Source organism: Frankliniella occidentalis, unplaced genomic scaffold, assembly GCF_000697945.3.
Source record: "Frankliniella occidentalis isolate FOCC.00 unplaced genomic scaffold, Focc_3.1 Scaffold93, whole genome shotgun sequence".
Classification (NCBI taxonomy): Eukaryota; Metazoa; Arthropoda; class Insecta; order Thysanoptera; family Thripidae; genus Frankliniella; species Frankliniella occidentalis.
This window is the reverse complement of record NW_026267222.1, coordinates 923,743-944,012: the sequence shown is the minus strand read 5'-3', so window position 1 is coordinate 944,012 and position 20,270 is coordinate 923,743. Positions and strand designations below refer to the sequence as shown.

The 20,270-nt window shown below is 38.3% G+C and overlaps 3 protein-coding genes across 4 annotated transcripts in view; 1 reads left to right on the top strand and 2 right to left on the bottom strand.

Annotated features, from left to right (window-relative positions):
- LOC113209629 (eukaryotic translation initiation factor 5B) overlaps nucleotides 1–7,383 on the bottom strand; it is a gene marked incomplete in the record, with an annotated part of 14,728 nt that extends 7,345 nt beyond the window's left edge. The window contains 23 exon segments of one of the 2 annotated variants that reach the window (XM_052269468.1): nucleotides 1–1,148; nucleotides 1,238–1,344; nucleotides 1,451–1,612; nucleotides 1,711–1,806; nucleotides 1,895–2,102; nucleotides 2,183–2,259; nucleotides 2,349–2,612; nucleotides 2,794–2,970; nucleotides 3,053–3,220; nucleotides 3,301–3,424; nucleotides 3,499–3,716; nucleotides 3,804–3,937; nucleotides 4,023–4,107; nucleotides 4,196–4,398; nucleotides 4,501–4,635; nucleotides 4,749–4,995; nucleotides 5,112–5,320; nucleotides 5,397–5,490; nucleotides 5,577–5,728; nucleotides 5,809–6,400; nucleotides 6,507–6,588; nucleotides 6,672–6,731; nucleotides 7,169–7,383. In XM_052269468.1, the coding sequence (XP_052125428.1) occupies nucleotide 1,148; nucleotides 1,238–1,344; nucleotides 1,451–1,612; nucleotides 1,711–1,806; nucleotides 1,895–2,102; nucleotides 2,183–2,259; nucleotides 2,349–2,612; nucleotides 2,794–2,970; nucleotides 3,053–3,220; nucleotides 3,301–3,424; nucleotides 3,499–3,716; nucleotides 3,804–3,937; nucleotides 4,023–4,107; nucleotides 4,196–4,398; nucleotides 4,501–4,635; nucleotides 4,749–4,995; nucleotides 5,112–5,320; nucleotides 5,397–5,490; nucleotides 5,577–5,728; nucleotides 5,809–6,400; nucleotides 6,507–6,588; nucleotides 6,672–6,731; nucleotides 7,169–7,215 (3,642 nt within the window). 2 annotated transcript variants of the gene reach the window in all.
- Nucleotides 7,384–7,612: 229 nt separating this feature from the next.
- Nucleotides 7,613–15,148, top strand: LOC113209656 (cleavage and polyadenylation specificity factor subunit 1). Its single transcript, XM_026427300.2, has 27 exons — nucleotides 7,613–7,691; nucleotides 7,841–7,957; nucleotides 8,048–8,250; nucleotides 8,335–8,549; nucleotides 8,617–8,939; nucleotides 9,061–9,311; nucleotides 9,392–9,573; nucleotides 9,649–9,799; nucleotides 9,889–9,998; nucleotides 10,078–10,254; nucleotides 10,347–10,487; nucleotides 10,568–10,675; nucleotides 10,905–11,108; nucleotides 11,363–11,472; nucleotides 11,630–11,758; nucleotides 11,842–12,032; nucleotides 12,108–12,300; nucleotides 12,374–12,449; nucleotides 12,546–12,698; nucleotides 12,777–12,962; nucleotides 13,047–13,136; nucleotides 13,249–13,407; nucleotides 13,482–13,634; nucleotides 13,728–13,904; nucleotides 13,991–14,264; nucleotides 14,556–14,685; nucleotides 14,786–15,148. The coding sequence occupies exons 3-27, from the start codon at nucleotides 8,082–8,084 to the stop codon at nucleotides 14,970–14,972; spliced, it is 4,239 nt and encodes a 1,412-aa protein (XP_026283085.1). The 5' UTR covers nucleotides 7,613–7,691; nucleotides 7,841–7,957; nucleotides 8,048–8,081; the 3' UTR covers nucleotides 14,973–15,148.
- On the bottom strand, nucleotides 14,403–19,039 carry LOC113209657 (peroxisomal acyl-coenzyme A oxidase 3). The gene is made up of 16 exons (XM_026427302.2): nucleotides 18,643–19,039; nucleotides 18,255–18,394; nucleotides 17,987–18,145; nucleotides 17,736–17,882; nucleotides 17,505–17,652; nucleotides 17,238–17,412; nucleotides 17,048–17,163; nucleotides 16,801–16,964; nucleotides 16,606–16,728; nucleotides 16,402–16,522; nucleotides 16,108–16,319; nucleotides 15,845–16,024; nucleotides 15,635–15,770; nucleotides 15,399–15,553; nucleotides 15,170–15,319; nucleotides 14,403–14,689 (listed from the first exon to the last, which is right to left on the bottom strand). The coding sequence occupies exons 1-15, from the start codon at nucleotides 18,716–18,718 to the stop codon at nucleotides 15,215–15,217; spliced, it is 2,157 nt and encodes a 718-aa protein (XP_026283087.1). The 5' UTR covers nucleotides 18,719–19,039; the 3' UTR covers nucleotides 14,403–14,689; nucleotides 15,170–15,214.
- Between the last annotated feature and the right edge of the window lie 1,231 nt (nucleotides 19,040–20,270).

Genomic DNA, 20,270 nt, shown 5'->3' with positions numbered 1-20,270 from the left:
AAGATAGTAATGCATAAGAGATTTTATGATGATGATTTGTATACTGTGACTTTGCTGCAACAGGGTAACAAGAATTTTCTAAATTGAGAAAGTTAGGGCATTAATTTGCACTCACCAGTCTTAATATGTTTTAAATAATAGATTTGACAATTTTATCCAATTTGAATGAAAAGGTATAGAATCCAATATTCTAGAATAAAATAACAATGCTAAAGCAATAGATCATAGCAACCTGAGTCTGCCATGAATATATTCACTCACATACATGAACTGAGGGAAGAAGAAATTCACAAACTTTCCACTCAAAGTAAATAATGAGAATTACTTGAAACCACAATGCTCTACTCATAACGTACTGATACTGTTTGTTTCTTAAAAATCTATAAAAAATGGTCTTCAATCATTCATCTGAATAAAAGCCTAGGGTAACATTAACTGATACATTTCAAGAATTCAAATGTTTAAAATACACGATAGGAAGGTTTGAAATTCCTACACCAAAACAGATCAATGACACACCAAAAATAATAAGTTTTTTTTAAAGGGGGAGGAGGGGGGGGGGGGGGAAAAAAATGCCAAGAAATAACTGTACCCCGAGCAGATTAAGTAGAACCTTAGAAATCTTACTTTCTATATTGATACATATATCTAATGATTGAGGTACAAGTGATTTAAAAGTATTGTGGCCAGAGTCATTGAGTTCTATCACATTTTCCACAGGCTGAGTCACATTGACTTTGAGACAAGAGAATTTATACATTGATCTTTAAATATGCACATTAATGTTCATGAAGTGAAAGAATATTCCAATGGATCATTGTGCATTGTGAGTACCAGGTTAAGTAAAACAAGGAGCAAATTGCATGGAAGAGCTGAAGAAAGTGATGTAGTAAAAACACTGCCTTCCATATCACATTTTGTAAGGAAATTATTGGAGTACACAAAGTATATCCAGGGTGCTAATAAGCACCAATAAATAATGTCAACACCGTTTCCCTTCATCATCTTTCTAAAAAGAAAAAAAAGTTTTCCATTTAGTCTTTTCATTGGTCACAGTTGCATCTTGCAATACATATGCAGGTAAAGCACACAAGTGAGCGAATATAATCTGGACAAACCAGGATGCCAGCACCCTTTTCTTCTGTTCCCTGTAGGAAAAAAAAAGGGTGGGGCTTGAGTTTTGATGTTGCCCCCACAAAAGTTTAAAGGATTTTAAAAAAACAAAGAATGTACTTACTAAAGAATTTCAAAGGTTTTCTTCAATTCTACCATAAGTTGCCAGTCTTGCTTATTTAGATCGTCACGGAAGTAGTCTTTGCAAGCATCAATAGATTGTCTGCTTATCTAAAAACACACACAAACATCAAACAAAAAGAGATTACAAATTGGAAGCATAAAGAAACACTTCTTGTTAATTTGCATATATTTGATAAAAATTTGCGTTGCATACCTTGCTGACCAGCATATCAGTTTCATCAAAATGTCTTCCAAACATTTTTGGTGCTTCACCCGGTACAGGCTCAATCTTAATACACACCTCCATTCCTTTGCGAGCACTTTCAACTGGTTTGTGATTACTTTCAACACTAGTGACAATACCAACCTCAACAAACTATTGAAAAGAAAGATTTTGAAAAGAAAGATTTAAAAGATGATGTTGACATAAAAATTACACATGGAATAGATGCAAAGAGGCACCAAAACACTCACCTCTTTACTAGGTACACAAATTGGTGTTCCCTCTCTAACAATACCAGCCTCAACCATTACACCACATACAATGGGATCACGAGAATTGAAAACAAACTGGAAGAGAACAGAGAGTGGGCAAGTCAGCAAGTCTATCTTCACTTTTGAAAATTGACAACAAAACATTGTGATATGATAAACGCACCTGAGGTAGAACACGGAGTTTGCATGGGAATACAGCAATGTGCTTAAATTCATCTCTCTTGCGCTGTTTTAATTCTTCCCTGTATGCCATAAATTTATCAAATAAATGATAGATGATATCTGCCTGGAATATTTTAACCCCAGTACTGTCTGCGAGTTCTTGAGCATCCCTCTCAACCTTCACATCAAAGGCTAGGATTGTTGCAAACCTAAATTCAAACAAAGTTATCATGTGAGAAAAAACTATACAGATCTATTTGGGGGCATAAACAAGGAAGGTGGTACTTACTGGCTATCATGCTCCAACATAATAGATGCTTTCATAACATCCTTTCTCACAACTGGACCAATACGAATATTTGCATACTGATGGAGAAAAACAATTACTTGTTATGTTTTACAATTTAACAAAATGATACATAAGACTAATACAGCACACTTAGAATGTAACTTACAGGAATCTTTGATGATTTCAAAAATTCTAACAATGCCTCAAGTGATCCAAGTGTGGAAGCCTGAACATAGACCCCACGCTCAGCTAGTCTAACATGACTGAGAGCAGACTTCAAATCTCTTGCAACTTCCTCTTTAAGAATTTCAACTTCATCAGGGTTTTGGGCAACTTGAAGATTAAGACCAGCAATAGCTTTTTCTAACTCTTTAGCAGCAATTTTTACACCTTGAGCTGCCTTTATCTCTTTGTACTCCACATAAGCATTCTGTCCACAAAAATATTTAAGAAATAAGTGAATATAATTTGGAACAAAATAAAAGTAAATTATAAGATAGAAGATTTAAAGGAAAAAGTAAAGAAAATTTAAGGACTTCAGAACTAAAGGCAATTTTTTCAGACTGTAAATATAACAGTGAAGAGTGTAACGCTGTTAATATTTTGATTACCTTAACACGTAGTTCTTTCATAGGCTGAGGCATCAGTAAAGATCGGATCTGAGTGACAACTGGCCCATCTGTACCAGCCACTATCATTGTATCTCCTTCCCTAAGTTTACCATTCACTAAGATACAATCTATTGTTGTTCCTAAACCAGGGATTGCCTTTACTTCCAGAACTGTGGCCTGTAAAACAAAATAATGTTGTAAAGACAAATTTTAAAACTCTCAGTCAGCGATAAGTAAGAAATTGACTTGATTGATTTACCTGCAAGTCATCTGAATACATGAGCCGTTTGGCAAGGAGATTCTGACAGTTATCAACAATGAGCGCCAAAATATTTCCCATACCTTCACCAGTGATAGCACTAGTGGGCACAAGAGAAACATAACTCCTAGGATCAGGATTTTCATAAAATAATGCTGCGTTGAGACCCTGGTATGACAAATGTCTTAATGAAACACATGCTTTTCAAACTGAAAATGAATGTCCCCCATTATATTCATCATTAATACCTGTTCAGCAAATTGTAAAATAACTTCTTTAGTTCGTTGCTCAAATTCAAGTTGAGTGTTGGCTTGCTGACCCTTTATAATATCACGAACATCCTTACGGTTCATAGTCTGCCAGTCATATAATCTGCAATAAATTTGTGCAATAAGTAGAAACATTTGATGAGACAACAAGTAAGTGGCATTCAAAATTGAAGTTACCTGTCAATTTTGTTAAGAGCAACTACAAATGGCGTTTTCTTAGTTTTAAGAAGATTTATTGATTCAATTGTTTGCGGCTCAAGTGCGTGCATAATATCAACAACTAAAATGGCAATATCACAGAGTGATGAACCACGATTCCTCAAATTTGAGAAAGATTCGTGACCAGGTGTATCAATAATCAGAAGCCCTGGAATTCTTAAATCATTTTCATCAAACTGAAAAAGAAAATTAAAAAATTGAGATACACATAACAAGAAAATCTTGTTGACATAATAGTATTTTGGTCTCCAAAGTTAACTTACGTCTTTAACTATTTTAACTTGCTCTTTAATTGCATCAATTGGGACATTAGTAGCACCAATTTGTTGGGTAATACCGCCAGCCTCACCATCCTGGACGTTAGTTCTTCTAAGTTTATCTAAGATCTTTGTTTTACCTATAACCCAAAAATTTGAACTGTTGTAAACCTGGTAAACTTTATAAAATTTTAATCAGTGATAGAGGAAAATATAAATACTTGCCAGTATCAACATGTCCAAGGACACACACAACTGCAGCTCTAAGATTTTTAACTGTTCTGTTCTTTTCTGCCTCTTCCCGGCGTTTCTGCAAGACATTATTTCATAATGGTACATGTAGTTCAAAGACAAAATGATCTGATACACAGCAAGGCAGGTAGGAAGCAAACACCTACCTGTATTCTTGACAAAGCCTTTTCACGTTTTCGTTCAGCATCAGTTCTACCAGTGTCACTGTCACTCTCCTCACTGTCGCTGCTCTCTTCTTCTGAGTCACTTTCACTCTCTTCATCTGACGACTCATCTTCAGAAGATTCTTCGGCTACCTTCTTTCCTCCCTTGGCTGGTGCAGGCGCTGGAGTTTCAGTCTCAGTTTTTTCTGATTAAAAACATGGAACAGAGAATGAAACATTTGGTTCCTAACGACTAACACAGTTTTGAGCAAATTTAAAGTGCTCATAGAATAAAATTTCTAACTTACCTTCCTCCTCTGATGACTCAGCATCCCAAGAATCTTTAACATCATCTTCAGGTTCTTTAGGCTTCTCTTCCTTTTTGTCAACAATTTCTACCTGAATGGTTTCTGATTGGGTGTCAGGTTTCTGAACAGAATCATCTAAGACAAACAGAGGGATGTAGATTATTAACTATACCATGATCAATATATTACACAGTGAAAGTGACACCAGGAATTACAAAAGAAATATAAAACAAAAATGGTAATGTTACCTTTATCCTGACTTGTTTGAGACTTGACCTTTGAAGGCCTTACCCTAGTGCCTGGTCTAACAGGTTTCTTTTCTCCTACATTTGGCAAATCAAGGCCTTGGGCTTTACGAGCCTCCAAAAGTGCCTGAGCACGGGCTCGTTCTGCCTTCTGTTTCGGAGTTAAAAGTTTGCCTTCAGCCTTCAAGCGCTCCTTGCGTTCCTTTTCCTTCAGTTTTTTCTTATCCTTGCGCTCCTGCTCTAATTTTGCCTGAGGGAAAAAAAGTTAAAGATTTACTGGTAATCTTCTAAGTACATAGGTAATTACAAGTAGGACATGAGTAACAAGAACAAGCTTAAGTGGGAAAAGGCAAAACTACTACATACTGCCTCTCTCTTGGCCTCTTCAGCGGCTTCAATTCGCTGTATCCGCTCCTCCTCTTCCTTTGCCATTCGTTCTTCTTCTTCACGTATTTTCTTCAGAGCTTCCTGCATAGCAGCAATTGTTTTCTTTGCAGGTCCCTTTTTACCCTTATCACCTTTATCATCGTCTTTGTCATTTCCCTTCTTTTTCTTCTTCTTCTTGTCATCCCCATCTGGAAAGTACAAGGATGATAAGTCCAGAACACTATTTTAAGAAAGTAAGAAAGAGCGTTTGATTTAAGCATCTACCTTCAGCTTCATTCACTTCCTCAACAGGAGGTGGAGCCTTCTTTTCTGGTTTCTTCTCAGTCTTAGGTTTAGGGTCCTCTGTTACTTTTCCTTCCTAGACAAAAGAGAACCAAAATATTGTTAATAGGAATCAATCAATAAATATTCTACCATTCATACTACACCCAAGAATTTACAAACCTTCTTTTCTTGCTTCTGCCTTTCCTTTTTCTCTTTCTTTTTCTGAGCAGCAGTCTTCACTGTTCCACCTTCTTCATCATCACCACCATCCTCTAAACCATCTTCCTCAGTTTTTTTCCCCTTCTTTTTAGACTTCTTGTCGGCTTCTTCATCTGGAAAGAATGTAGAGTACAAGTAGTAGAAATGAACAGTAAGAAAAATGTCAATCCAGCTGAATAAACAGAAGACTCACCATCTTGTCCTTCATCAGCACCCTTCCCTTTTTTCTTCTTTTTCTTCCCTCCCTCCTCCTCACCTGCATCCTCCTTCTTGACTCCTGCATATTCCAAGGCAAGCTCAGCAAGCATTGCGTCCAGGTCTTCATCGTCATCATCACCACCCTTCTTCTTTTTCTTCTTCCCACCCTGTGATGCAGGAGTAGGTTTGTTACCCTTCTTGCCTTTACCCTTTGTGCTCACCTCCTCAGGTTCAGAATCTGTCTCAGGTTGAGGGGGAGGACTCTCTCCACCAGAATCGTCATCCTCAACTGACAACAGAGCAAAGCTGGATTTTACAGCTCCAACCTCTTCATCACTAGAATCCCCTCCCTTTTTCTTCTTCTTCTTACTCTTCTTGTCAGCCTTTGTGCTCACACCCTCACTTTCATCATCACTGTCATTCTTGGCCTTTTTGCCCTTCTTGGATTTAGCCTTCTTTGCAACATCACTTTCATCTTCTTCACTGTCACTTTCAGCAGCCTTGCCTTTCTTCTTTTTGTCTTTTTTCTTTGCCGGCTTTGAATCCTCATCATCACTTTCAGCATCATTGTCAGATTCAGCTACCTTCTGATGATAAAAGACAAATTGCAAAAATTGTGAGTTATAGAGCTCAAAAGGTACTATCAGCATAAATTAACATTATAAATGATATCAGGATGACTATGCCACATACCTTACTCTTCTTCTTCCTTTCCTTTCCTCTTGATTTGGGCTGTTCTTCATCTTCAGTGTCAACATTTTTCTCAGCTTTAGACCTATAAATAACAAGAGCACATATGTTAAAATTAGTCACAGTTGAAGCATTTAAGCTATTACACACAGCTGTCCGAACACCAACTTTTTAGATGATTGAGATGGCTTATCTTCTGAGACTTGAATTTCCACTTCATCATCGCTGCTAAAAGGAGAAAGAAGATACCAAACTTAAAATCTCATCAAACGTTAACTTACAGCACAATATTAATTACGATTATGCTGCTGAATCATGTACACTCTAACACTAAAGGCAAGTTCACAAGGGATAAAATAGGGAGAAAATATTGGCATGGTGACACATTTCAAGAGAATCATTCAAAATGATGGTTACACAATAAAGTTGTCATCATACACATCCCATCAGTGAGCCCATCAAATGTCAAATTGACTGTCTCTAAATGACAAGGTCAAAAGACCCATAAAAGTGTTAATCTTATAGCACGACACACGATACAATGGCTTGTTCGGTCACAAAACTCCAAAAAGAATATGTTATTGTTGAGTTGATGAACATTCCGATAGAAGTTAGCCTTAACGTTGAGCATGGCAAGCAGACAGATTGTGCAACAAACGACTTACATTTCTTCTTCTTTACCCAAAGTCTTGCCCTTCTTGGCTTTACCCATTCTTAACTATGAACGAAATACGATTCGGCAGTAATGTACCACTGGGACAACACCATAAACGCAATTAATCCAAGTGAATTTTCGCAAAATATGCCGGCAGGCTTTGCATTCGATATCACCAACCTAACCTAACTTCACAGCCACAGCCAGAAAGGCAGAAAAGAGAAGACAGGATAGCCAACTTCGCTTTTTCATCAGAGGTTAGCCAGACTGTCAAAAAGTACAAGGTGGGCCAACATTCGTTACTTTATTTTTCAGTGTCGGGACCCCCCAAACCTTCCAAACTGCCTACAGATATGCCGTATATTTTCTCTGCCATTTTAAATAAGATCTTGGATAAAAATCAGGATAATGTCTTCTTCAAAACTACAGTTTTAGACAGGTCGTAGTGTTGGTACATGTTGGTAGTTGTTTTTGTTGTTAGTTGTTGTTGGGTAGCAGGGTCAGAAAACATAACCTGTTTATTGTTTCGTCCGGTGAGCACTTATTTCGCAATTTTTACTCTATCTCTCTCATTTCTGTGCTCGTAAATAGTTATAGAGCCAATATTTCAATGTCTTTTACGTGCCTCTAGTGTCATTCGTTACCCATGTTTAACGAGCCTTGCTTTTATCAATTTTTACAGTATCTTGATACTATGCTACGCCGGTGACAGATTATAATCATGAATTTGAATGACTTTTAAGTATTATGGACAACGCCTTTAGGCACTAAGATCGTAAACGTTCCATATTTTATGAAGGTTAGAGTTTTTCCCCCTTCGTTATAGCCCAATGTGTCTGCTTTCATTAATCAGTTTTCTTGTCATTAAGTTAGTTATCTTGCTTTCCAGCTTTTCATAAGTTCTTTTTGAACTAGTTCCCACAATGTTCTCTGTGTGTCGTCAAACACACCCAGCAACAGCTGTTGAACATGCCATTACGTGTAACTTCTTCAACCGAAATGAACGATCATTAGTAGTTGCTGGAGCTAACATACTTCGTGTGTTCCGACTTGTCCCAGATGCAATACCCAACAAAAATGAAATTCAAAGAAGTATGTGATTCCATCTTTAGTTTAACATTAATTCATTTACGCAAGATACACTACAGTCTTTTTATCTTCTATCTTGTTTTTCAGACAGGGGGCCACCTGTTATGAAATTAGAATGTTTGGCAACGTACCATTTATTTGGAAATGTCATGTCACTCCAGGCAGTATCTTTGGCAGGATCAGGACGAGATGCGTTACTACTGTCTTTTAGAGATGCCAAGTTATCACTTGTGGAGTATGATTTGGACACGCACAATCTTAAAACCTTGTCTCTCCATTATTTCGAAGAAGAGGACATGCGGGTACAGTTTTTAATTAACAATGTCAATGTTTAGTACTTCTTGCACTCACACTGACTTATACTTTCAGGGTGGTTGGATGCATAACTTCCATATCCCAATGGTGAGGGTGGACCCAGAAGGTCGTTGTGCTGCTATGTTGGTGTATGGTCGTAAGCTGGTGGTCCTGCCATTCCGACATGAATCTGTAGTTGAAGATCCTGATGCTACATCTGCTGAAGCCAAAGGTAGTGGACCCACCAATACATCTGGTACAAGTGTTATGGCCTCCTACATGATCATCCTCAAGGATCTTGATGAGAAAATGGATAATATAATTGACATCCAATTTCTTCATGGCTATTATGAACCCACTGTTCTTATACTATATGAACCAGTCAGAACATTCCCAGGGTGAGTGAAGTATAGTAAAGCTGAGATTTAAAAATGGATAAATAATTAATTTGCTACAGTATACTTTCCATGAATTTTTTCATATCTGAAATGCAACTGTCATTTTTTTTTTTTTTTTCAGGAGGATAGCTGTAAGACAAGATACTTGTTGTATGGTCGCTATATCATTAAATATCATGCAACGAGTTCATCCTGTAATTTGGTCTGTGTCTAACTTGCCATTTGATTGTGTTCAAGCACTTGCTATTGAAAAGCCTCTAGGTGGTACTCTTATATTAACCACAAATGCTATTATTTATCTAAATCAGAGTGTTCCTCCATTTGGAGTGTCTCTTAATAGTGTAACTGATATAAGCACCAATTTCCCTCTGAGTAAGTTCATCAATAAACACCTGTTATTCCTCTACGTTATGATATAAACTTGATCTAAAAGCAGTGTGTTCTATTTGCAGAAGTCCAGGAAGGTGTTTGCATGACTTTAGAGGGAGCGCAAGCAGCCTTTCTCTCGCATGACCGTGTTGTACTCTCGCTGAAAAATGGTGAACTGTATGTTCTTACTATATATGCCGACAGCATGCGTAGTGTACGCAATTTTCATTTTGAAAAGGCAGCTGCCAGTGTCCTGACAACCTGTGTAGGTCTTTTTTTCCCTTTGTAATTGCTTTTTGTGCTTCTGGACACTATTTGCTACATGAGTTTTTTCCTTCAGATGTGTATGTTTGAAGAAAACTACCTATTTTTGGGGTCACGTCTTGGAAATTCCCTGCTGTTACGTTTCACTGAAAAAGAACAGAGTACAACCCTAAAACTAGAAGAAAGAAGAGAGCCAGTGGCTAAAAAGAAGCGTTTGGACACCTTGGGTAAGCATTTGATACCCAAGATCAATAATCAAATACTTTGCATGTGATAAGCATTTTATAGGTGTTAATTATTTTATTTTTTATTGCAGGAGATTGGATGGCATCTGATGTAGCAGATATCAGGGATCCTGATGAGTTAGAAGTGTATGGACGAGAACATCAAGCTTCCACCATTCAGATTGCTTCCTATGTGTTTGAGGTTTGTCTTTATACAATACTATATGTCATAGTATTTTATTCCCTACACAAGGTCCTCTTTAAAAAGAAAAATCTTCTAGGTATGCGACAGTTTGCTGAACATAGGCCCCTGTGGTGATGTTGCAATGGGTGAGCCAGCATTTTTATCCGAAGAATTCTCTTCAAACACTCAAGATCCTGATATTGAGCTTGTAACTACATCCGGCTATGGCAAAAATGGGGCTCTTTGTGTCCTTCAACGTAGTGTGCGCCCTCAGGTACAGCCAGTTTTTTAATTCATTGTGGTGGATCAATTTTATCTGTCCCTCTTGATTATTTTGTTAAAACTTCAATTTTTTATGTTTTAAAGGTTGTCACTACATTTGAACTACCTGGTTGTATTGATATGTGGACTGTTATCAGCTCAAGCCATGTTGCAGATGATATTTCTGTTATTGACAATGATCCAACCCATGCTTTTCTCATTCTAAGCCAAAGATCTTCTACTATGGTGAGGTTCAAAGAAAAATTAAATACAATGAAATTATTAACAGTATCTTCCTCTCTGTTTCACTCTAAATTCTATTACAGGTGTTGCAAACAGGCAGAGAAATTAATGAAGTGGATCAATCAGGTTTTAGCACAGAAGGAGCCACTGTTTATGCTGGAAATCTAGGACTGAACAAGTATATTATCCAGGTGTGATTTTGCTTTAGTCTTAATGTCAATACTTCTATAATATATTGTCACTATTCATTGTTGTCTTCTTCACTTTTTTTTATGAGCAATTATTTGATTGATTTTTGGACTGACCATTCTGGCTTTACATTCTGTATCCATAAATATGTTTATGTCTTAAAAATAAAATAAAAAAATAACTTTGTTAAAAAAAATACTAATAACTTTTTAAAAAAATCCTGTTGTTTAGGTATCACACTTGGGGGTGCGACTTCTTCAAGGTGATGAACAAGTGCAACATATACCTTTGGATCTTGGTTCACCTGTGACCTTCGCATCATCTGCTGACCCTTATGTTGTCATCTTGACGGAGGATGGTCAAGTTATGTTGCTTACACTTCGAGAAGGCCGGGGAGAAACCAAACTGCATGTCACACGGCCTCCAATATCACTGGTAACAGCTCCCCTTTCCATTTCTTAGATTGCAAGATACAATAAATCCTGGATAGTAAGAATACCTACCTTCTTACAAAGTAGCTTTTCAGATGACCCAATTCAAATTTGTTATAGCACATCACCTTTGTATATAGAATACCATACTTGGATATAACATTCTTAGACCTTGGTCCTGAGCTCTTCTTACTATCCCGTTTTTACTGTATTATTAAGGTCGTAATGTCTCTACTGATTATTTTAATTTCATTCCAGAAACCACAAATAACTGCTCTGTGCACATACCGAGATGTAAGCGGATTACTGACCTTCTCACTCACAGAGGAGTATACAACAGATATTGCAGAGGAGACTGCGCAAAAAGTGTAGGTACCTTAAACTTTTTGTGTGAGAGAATTACTGTGGCTTTATTATATGGGGTTTTGGATTCCCTTTCACTGAAAGTATTGATGTGGTATGTGTGATACTTTGTACATTTATGTTTGTGTTGTTTACTATATTGCTTGTTCCTTACATGCTTAGGGATCCCACAAAAAATGAAGTGGATGATGAAGATGATCTTCTTTATGGTGATACTGATCCTACAACTTTGTTTACAATGCCAAACCCGGTAGAAACTCAACCTTCAACTTCTTCCAAGAGTGTACCATGGTCAGAAATTGCTTTCTCTTTTGTAGAATCACATTTTTAGTTGGAACACAATGTTACTTTTCCTTGAATTTGTTTTTTAATAGGTGGCATAAACGGATGCAGAAAGTGGATCCATCATTCTGGCTCTTCCTCATTCGTGAAAATGGTTTGATGGAAATATATACATTGCCTGAATTCAAATTAAGTTACATTGTAAGAGGCTTGGGGCAAGGCCTCAGAGTACTTACTGACAGTTTAGAAGCTACACCAACCCCACTACCTCAAGGAGATTCAGGTACCTCAAGATTGTCATAATTATGACAGCAAAAATTTGTTATATCAACTCTACTGACATAATTTTAAATTTTAGGACTTAGCCCAGACCTTCTGGTACGAGAGCTTTTGGTAGTTGGGCTTGGTCATCATGGCAACCAACCTCTTTTACTTGCTCGCACAGACGATGAACTTCTCATCTATCAAATATATAGATATCCTCGAGGAAATTTGAAAATACGTTTCAGCAAAGTGAATCATAGTGTTCTCATCAGAGAGCGGAAAACAAGGTTTGTGAATATTGTTGCGCTTTTTAATGCTGCTACCAGCATGAATATAATTTTTCCATTTGATCCAAATCAGAGGCAAGAAAACAGAAGACAAACTAAACCGTGTTACCCAACTCCGTTACTTTGGAAATATTGCAGGATACAATGGAGTAAGAGAATTGCACAGAAATGACTTAACTTTGCACCTAAAATATTGACTACAAGTTTGTATCATTAATTGTGTTATATGTACTTACTTTCTGCAGGTATTTGTATGTGGGGCATACCCTCATTGGTTATTCCTCACAGCTAGGGGAGAACTCCGCTCTCATCCCATGAATATTGATGGTCCTGTGATGTGTTTTGCTCCTTTCCACAATATTAACTGCCCTCAAGGATTTCTTTACTTCAACAAAAAGGTTGACTAGAATGCTTTCTATTGCTTTATAGTATCTAACTCACCACAGGTAGTACTAATTAGCAGTTCACTGTTCTAGAGTGAATTGCGCATTTGTGTGCTTCCAACTCATCTGTCATATGATGCTACATGGCCAGTTCGCAAAGTACCTTTGCGTTGCACTCCACATTTTGTCACTTATCACTTGGAGAGTAAAACATTTTGTGTTGTCACAAGTTCAATAGAAGCATCAAACAAATACTACCGTTTTAATGGGGAAGACAAAGTAAGTTCATTTGATCAGTCTGGAATACTTATTTTGATATAAATATTTATTAAGTCATATTTTTTTCTTTGTTTATTATATTAGGAGCTCTCTGAAGAAGAACGCAGTGAGCGATTTCCACTTCCTCTTCAAGAACGCTTTAACATTCTTCTGTTCTCCCCTGTGTCATGGGAAGTAAGTCATCCATCAGTGAAAAACTTTGATAGTTGAGAATCTTACTTAGCCAATGTAGACAAATATCATGATCGCCTCCATCACAGCGCTCACATATTTCATTTTCTTTCAGGTCATTCCAAACACCCGTGTGGAGCTAGAGGACTGGGAACATGTGACCTGCTTGAAGACTGTAAGTCTAGCCTATGAGGGTACTAGAAGTGGTCTGAAAGGCTATGTAGCAATTGGTACAAATTACAACTATGGGGAGGATGTAACTAGCCGCGGAAGAGTAAGTCATTCATCAAATGTGTTTCAAAATTCCAATGGTTTCACAGTTGCTCAGACATGTATGTGTATTTACAGATTATTATCTATGACATTATTGAAGTTGTGCCAGAGCCTGGTCAGCCACTTACCAAAAATAGGTTTAAGTGCCTCTACTCAAAGGAACAGAAGGGACCAGTAACAGCTATTTCTCAGGTTCTTGGTTTCCTTGTGTCTGCTGTAGGACAAAAGGTAAGTTTATTCAATTTACTTAAAAAAATGTATCTTTCTTTAACGTTTTAATTTAAAATAATACAAAAACAATTTCTGCCCATCCCATCTCAGATATATATATGGCAACTAAAAGATGATGATTTAGTAGGTGTCGCCTTCATTGATACACAAATTTACATCCATCAAATTATCACTATTAAAAACATGATACTAGTAGCCGATGTCTTCAAGTCCATTAGCCTGCTTCGTTTCCAGGAAGAATATAGAACCTTATCTTTAGTTAGCAAGGCAAGTTAATGTTATGACTGCAATTTCTAACTCATCAGATATTATGTACTTTTTACTCATTTGCCTTAATATTGCTACCTTTCCAGGATTTCAGAGCATGTGAAGTCATAAATGTAGAGTTCATGATAGATAACACTCAACTAGGTTTTCTTGTCAGTGATGCTGAGAAAAATATTGTGTTATACACATATCAGCCTGAAGCAAGAGAAAGTTGCGGAGGGCAGAGACTTATGCGAAAAGCTGATTTCCATCTTGGACAACATGGGTCTAAATTTTTCAGAATAAGATGTAAACTAAATGACATTCCACCTGATAGAAGACAAGCTATGGGAGCAGACAAACGGCACATCAATATGTTTGGTAAACTTAAACTACTTAATAAATGACATATTTTCATATATGTATATATATATATACGGCGAATGTCCGGTGGCGGTGAAAGTCGACATTCGCCGGCGAATGTCCAGATTCGCCAGAGGTCACCGGCGAAAATTCGAATGTATTTTTAAAGTAATTTTAATCAGACATTTGCCGGTCTGTCACTGGCGAAAGTAAGATTCGCCAGAGGAGACCGGCGGTATAACCCTGTACAGTACGTATATTCATCTAGATAGTTAAAATTGTTTGTAACATTTTAAATTGATTTTACAGTTACCATGGATGGTGGCATTGGCTCTTTGCTTCCTGTGCCGGAGAAAACCTACCGGCGTTTATTAATGCTTCAAAATGTTCTTGTCACAAGTGTACAGCATGTAGCTGGTCTCAATCCTAAAGCTTTCAGGTACCTATGCATGCAAAAGATGTGATGACTTACTTGTTTAGTAACTTAAAATCTAAGGCACACACAGTTTCAATTTCTAACTTTCATTTCATGATTGCAGAACATACAAAAGTGCCAGAAAGTTATTGAGCAATCCAGCAAGAGGTATAATTGATGGAGAATTAGTTTGGAAGTTCTTCTCTCTGCCTGCCAGTGAAAAGGCAGAAGTTGCCAAGAAAATAGGAACAAAAGTTGATGAAATTCTAGACGATTTGCAGGACATTGACAGATTGACAGCACATTTTTGATTTTTCATTTTCCTTTGTATAATTGTAATTTAACTTTGTCTCATTAATATGCTTTTAAAATTACTATCTGACTACCTTCGCTTGTAGGTTCTCGTGATCATGTGAATAAGGTGGAGTGTATTTTGATTTGAAGCTGTTAAACACCATCATGAAATGAAAATAAAATCAATAAAATATGTTTGTATTTTAATACTTACTTTTGCTGTTTGTTTGAAGGTTTACTGGTTTGTATTTAATGCATTTTAGAGTTTAGGCTGTACTTTCCAGTGAACAACATCTTTCCACCAGGATGGGCGTTCAAAGGTATCTGGGCTCTGGTAGAGCGCAGCTTGAAGATTCTGATACAACTGAACACAAACATTCAATAAGGAAAAAAAATAATCAGGATTACCAACATTCTACTAAACATTCAGACTAACAACTTACATTGCCATCAGACTTCCCAAGGACAGAATTGAGGATGAAATCAGGAGGTGCAAGTCCATCTGCTAGTGCAACGGCTTCTGGTTTGAGTTTGGCACATAAATCAAGAACACCTTGCCGGATGAGCTCTGCAGGCTTGGGACCGCTAATATACCCTCCTAAACATAATCAGTTAACAATTTTCAATTCAAAACATCCAAATATGATAAAATTTCCTATTAGGTAAGTCAAATAAATACCCTGGTATAGAGTTCCAAGGTGCTTCTCAAGACTCCACAAGCCATACAACTGACAACATTTCAACAGTACTGCAGACTGTTCAGCAGGCTGCTCTTTCATACAGGCCTTTTCATACATCTTAGCAAGAACAAAGTGCTGAAAAAAAAAAACACAAGAAAGATGACCACATATGTAATTTATGCTGCTCCCTTTATAAAGACTCCACTCACCTCAATAAATACCAACGACAATGTTCGAGCAAAAAACACCTGTGAATTATTTCTAGCAGAGAAAGCATCTTCTCCTGATGCAATCAAGGATGAAACTTTCTCGTCAGTGATGCTGAGAAGATAGCATACAAGCCACTTGTAAGCCTTAAGAATAGTTTGTATGTCGGATACCTCTTCCACCTAATAAAGAAACAATTATAATTTTAAATATTTTAGCTAAAGTACATCCAAGAATATGTACTGTAGTATGCTACTCGGCTTACAGTTTTTGGTGCAAAATGAGTAAGAAGTATTTGATCTGCTTGACTAATATATGTGAATGATCCAAGAGGAGATTTTGGAATGGATTTTTTTTCCCTCAACTGTTTCCAAACTTGCAGTAGCCAGTTACTTGTTTGCTGAACTAAAACATTGTTTTCACCTTCATAGGTGCAGTTCGCATCATTTCCGTTACGCAGATCTCCAATACCAGCCACTTAAAAAACAAGATTGATGATAATTAATGATGTTACAGAGAACTGTCACAAACATGAACTACAAGGTCACAATTATCTTACTTTTCAGATACCCATGACCTCCACAAGATTCTCTGCATTCTTGGATAGCATCTCTTGCCACCCAACTACATAGAGGTTTACCTGAGGATGACAACGCATGAATTTCAATCCCAAAATCAGCCTGTTAAATGAAGATTCTATTATGACTTGGTTATTTAGAGTGTGAATGCAAGTCATAAATCATAAAGAAAATTTAAAACACACCTGATCATCTGATTTTTCACCAAGAATGCTCTTTATTATGAAATTGCTGTAGACCCCTTGGAACCAAGTGGAGAAGTTTGACAGAGCATAGGCAGCAGCCAAGTAAGGGAACAATCTGTATTGCTAATGAAAATAATTCAGTGTGAAATAGCTTAGCAAAACATTAGAGATAGTAAATTTGGTACAAAATATTACCTGCAGTTCGTATTCAATAATAGGGTACTCCTCTGCGCCAGAGGGACCAAATTGTCGACGTACTCCAGAGTAACGTACAGCAATTGTGATGGCTTTCACTAAGTATGCAACACCGAGGCCACATATTCCAACACGTCCTCCAGAAAGGGCACCTAGAGAAGCTCCTATGAGGCATATAACATGGCATGAAGTCATAGGTCTCTCTCTCTTTAATTTTCATCATCAAGACGGTAAGAGATCTACTAACCAAATCTTTTGTTTGGATCTTTAAAGGGGCTTACATACTTCCCATCCTCACTGACATCTCCATTCTTGTTCAGTAAGTTATCACGAGGTATACGGTAATTTTTGAAAAGAATGAACCTGGCAAACATTCATCTGATTCATAACACACGGAGGAGCAATAAGTAAGTAAAAGTAACTGAGCAACTACATACCCATTATCAACACCATTTAGACCAATTTTCTCACCCAGATCACCCACAATAATACCAGAAAACGGAAGCAAAGTTTTTGTGTCTCTGATTGGAACAACAAATGAATGAAGACCATGGTTTTGTCCATCAGGTGTAATAAGCTGAGCATACAAGACAATATGTGTGCAACATTTTCCTAAAAGCACCAGAGAAGTAAAAAAGACAACATTAGAGATTATTTGCCTTATTACAAACATTTAACCACAGTACCTCTGGAAATGCACTTACCAAGGTTACCAACCCAGCATTTGGCACCTTCAAAATCAGGAGTATTGATGACAAATTCCTTACTCTTAGTGTCATACATTGCTGTAGTACGCATGCCTCTGACATTTGTACCATGAGCTATTTCTGTGAGCGCAAATGCCCCACCAATCTAAAATTTTTAAAAGTACATAAAAGTAGAACTTGTCCCTTGGCAGAAACTGTGCGCAGAATATTAATTTACGAAGTACTTACACTGCCATCCTCAATAGCTTCCATATAATCAAAATGCTTTCCAGTTCCCATACCTCTGATAGCATTGTTAAAGAAATCAAATGTCAGAGATAATTTTATAGATGTTGATGGTTCATATTGAAAGAGGGCGGAATGAAGCACCATAGGCTAAAGATTAGAAATACATATAATCACCAACCATAGTTTGTAAAGGTAATAAATATAAGGTGGTGTTTAAGATAGAAAAAATAATATCATAAATGAAAATTTACCAGTCTTGGCTCATTAATTATGTCTTCCATCGTCAGCAGATTCATAGCTTTTAATTTATACATTCTTTTTACAGCAAGGTTCCGCTGCTCATCAACAGAAGGGGTGTGGACGGGGTGGTGAAATAAGGGATCATCCTCTAAGGCTTTCCACAATTTCAACTGGAAAATAATTCAGAACTTCACAGTACTAATACATTTTTTAGAGGGAAGAAATTTATTTTTATATGCCACAGGTGCACCACAAATGTGCGTGAACAAGAAACCAAACCTTGAATTCAAGAAGTTTTTCATCCTCCATAAAAACTTTTAACGATTTCCAGTCAAAAGATGCTTGTTGTCTGTATTGATCCAAAGGCCCAGGAGGAAAATCCTTTAAGAGATCCATCGCTACTATGGGTTTCTTCTTATCTAATCAGGAGTAACAAAGTATCATTTAACTGAAAATTTCTGCTATTCATCATACTAATTATTTAACTGACATAGATGGGAAGAGAAAGCTCAGCAGTGGACACATGAGAAATAAACATATAATGTATAGTAGAAATTTACTAATTATCAAACATGTATAGGAAATGGAAATTCTAAAGCTGTAATAGCCTGTGGTATTTTGTTATATTTCAGTAAGCATATAAGTCTAAGAGGCGACATTCCCTTACCAGATGACGAGCAGATGTTGGTGCTTGTGAAACTGAGTCTGTTTATGGGTACTCGAACTCTTCTAATCATGAACATGAATTCAAGTTTTAGTCAACCGTCAAATGTTATTGTTCATTTTCTCTTATCTTAACAGAACGAGATAAAACAACAGCTTGTACTTTCACACTTGTTGCTTTACTTTGTGATATCTGACTAGGCTACACGGGAGCGTTCTTGGTTTGTCTAGGTTCGAGCAGGGCGGGGCGTATCTCCCCGTGTTCCATACCAATTTAATTGCGTCTTATCATTGTCGGGTGCGACGGACGGACTTTGATTGCAGAGATTAATTATGTAAACACCGGCACTGACAAATACAACTCTTTGACAGAAGCAGACACAAGTGTTTCTTCACTTCCGTCTTTCTGTGCATGCAACATTCTCATCGGCAGCCTAGCTGATTGGCCGATGCCAGCCAACTGGGAAGACGCAAATTGCGCGCGGGTCGGTTTTAGTCGCTCAAACTCCCCGCGCTCCCGACATGGACAGTTCCAAGTACGACGGACTTAAGATTGTTACACTAAGCCTTGTTTGCTGGTATTAAGTCAATGTGTAACATACTATGCCAAAGGTGAAAGTGGGTACGTAAAGACAAATTCGTCGAGTTTGTGTGTGAAGCCGGCGTAGAAGCGTCTTCACCAGAAGATTCCATTAATTGCCATCCACCATAATTGAGGCTTCACAAAGTGAAGCACCTCGTTCAACCGACGCAATGCGCATGTCCCCAAGGGACCTCCGCCATGCTACCGGGTGGTGCTGTACGTCGGCCTTATGGCTATCTTGGCTCGGCCGCCGGCCTTGCTCCCGCCGCCGCCGTGCCCACGGGGGCCTAAGTGCGACGCGGTGCCAGTCGCGGCGTGCCAGTGGGCGGGGGTGCCGATCGGACCCGGGGCGAGGCCAGGACGGGTCCTTGGTCCTGCGCGCCTAAGTACCGCAGCAGCGCGGCCGCAGCCCAGGCCTCTCATTTATTTCGAGCGCCGATTGGATCTTGGATCCGATCATCGACACGGATCGGTCGCGGGTGAGCCGGCGCGAGACAGGTCGGCACTAGTGAGGGCGTTGCTGCGGTGTCCTGTTCGCGCGCGGGGGGCCAGGGCAGAAGATGGCGCGGATCGAGTACGGCTACACGCCCTTCGGGGCCTTTAGCAGCGGCCGCCGGACCGGGGCCAAGTTCAACGCCTTGCGCTACCGACTGACGCTGGAGGACGAGATGGACGCCAAGAGGACGGCGCACCGACAGCGGAGGAGCCGTGGCGACAAGGTGAGGGCTTGTTGCACAACAACAGCCGCAGATGTAGTTGGGGGAAAGCAAAAAACTTCCGGCCGGTAGTACCCTAGAAGCATTCAGAAATGCGCATCAACGGAAATTCCGTCACTAGGGGACCATCAGAATTTTGAATGTGAATTAACTGCAATTACTTTCCATCAACGGCAAATCACCTTAACTTCTAGTCAAAATTCCGATGGTGTTCCAAATAAACGGAATTTCCGTTTATTCAAATGAACGTAAAAACAACTGCGCGCGTAAAAACAACTCCTTATGGCGTCTAACTCTCGTGAATAACTCAAACTGCTTGCAGGACCTGCTGCT

Coding starts and splice junctions, on each gene's coding strand:
- LOC113209657 (XM_026427302.2), bottom strand. CDS start 18,718: ATGTTCATGATTAGAAGAGTTCGAGTACCCATAAACAGACTCAGTTTC. Junction 16,965..17,047: donor AGATCCAAACAAAAGATTTG/GTTAGTAGATCT, acceptor TATGCCTCATAG/GAGCTTCTCTAGGTGCCCTT. Junction 16,320..16,401: donor AGGTCATGGGTATCTGAAAA/GTAAGATAATTG, acceptor TTGTTTTTTAAG/TGGCTGGTATTGGAGATCTG.
- LOC113209656 (XM_026427300.2), top strand. CDS start 8,082: ATGTTCTCTGTGTGTCGTCAAACACACCCAGCAACAGCTGTTGAACAT. Junction 12,301..12,373: donor ATCAGAGAGCGGAAAACAAG/GTTTGTGAATAT, acceptor GATCCAAATCAG/AGGCAAGAAAACAGAAGACA. Junction 13,635..13,727: donor TGTCTGCTGTAGGACAAAAG/GTAAGTTTATTC, acceptor ATCCCATCTCAG/ATATATATATGGCAACTAAA.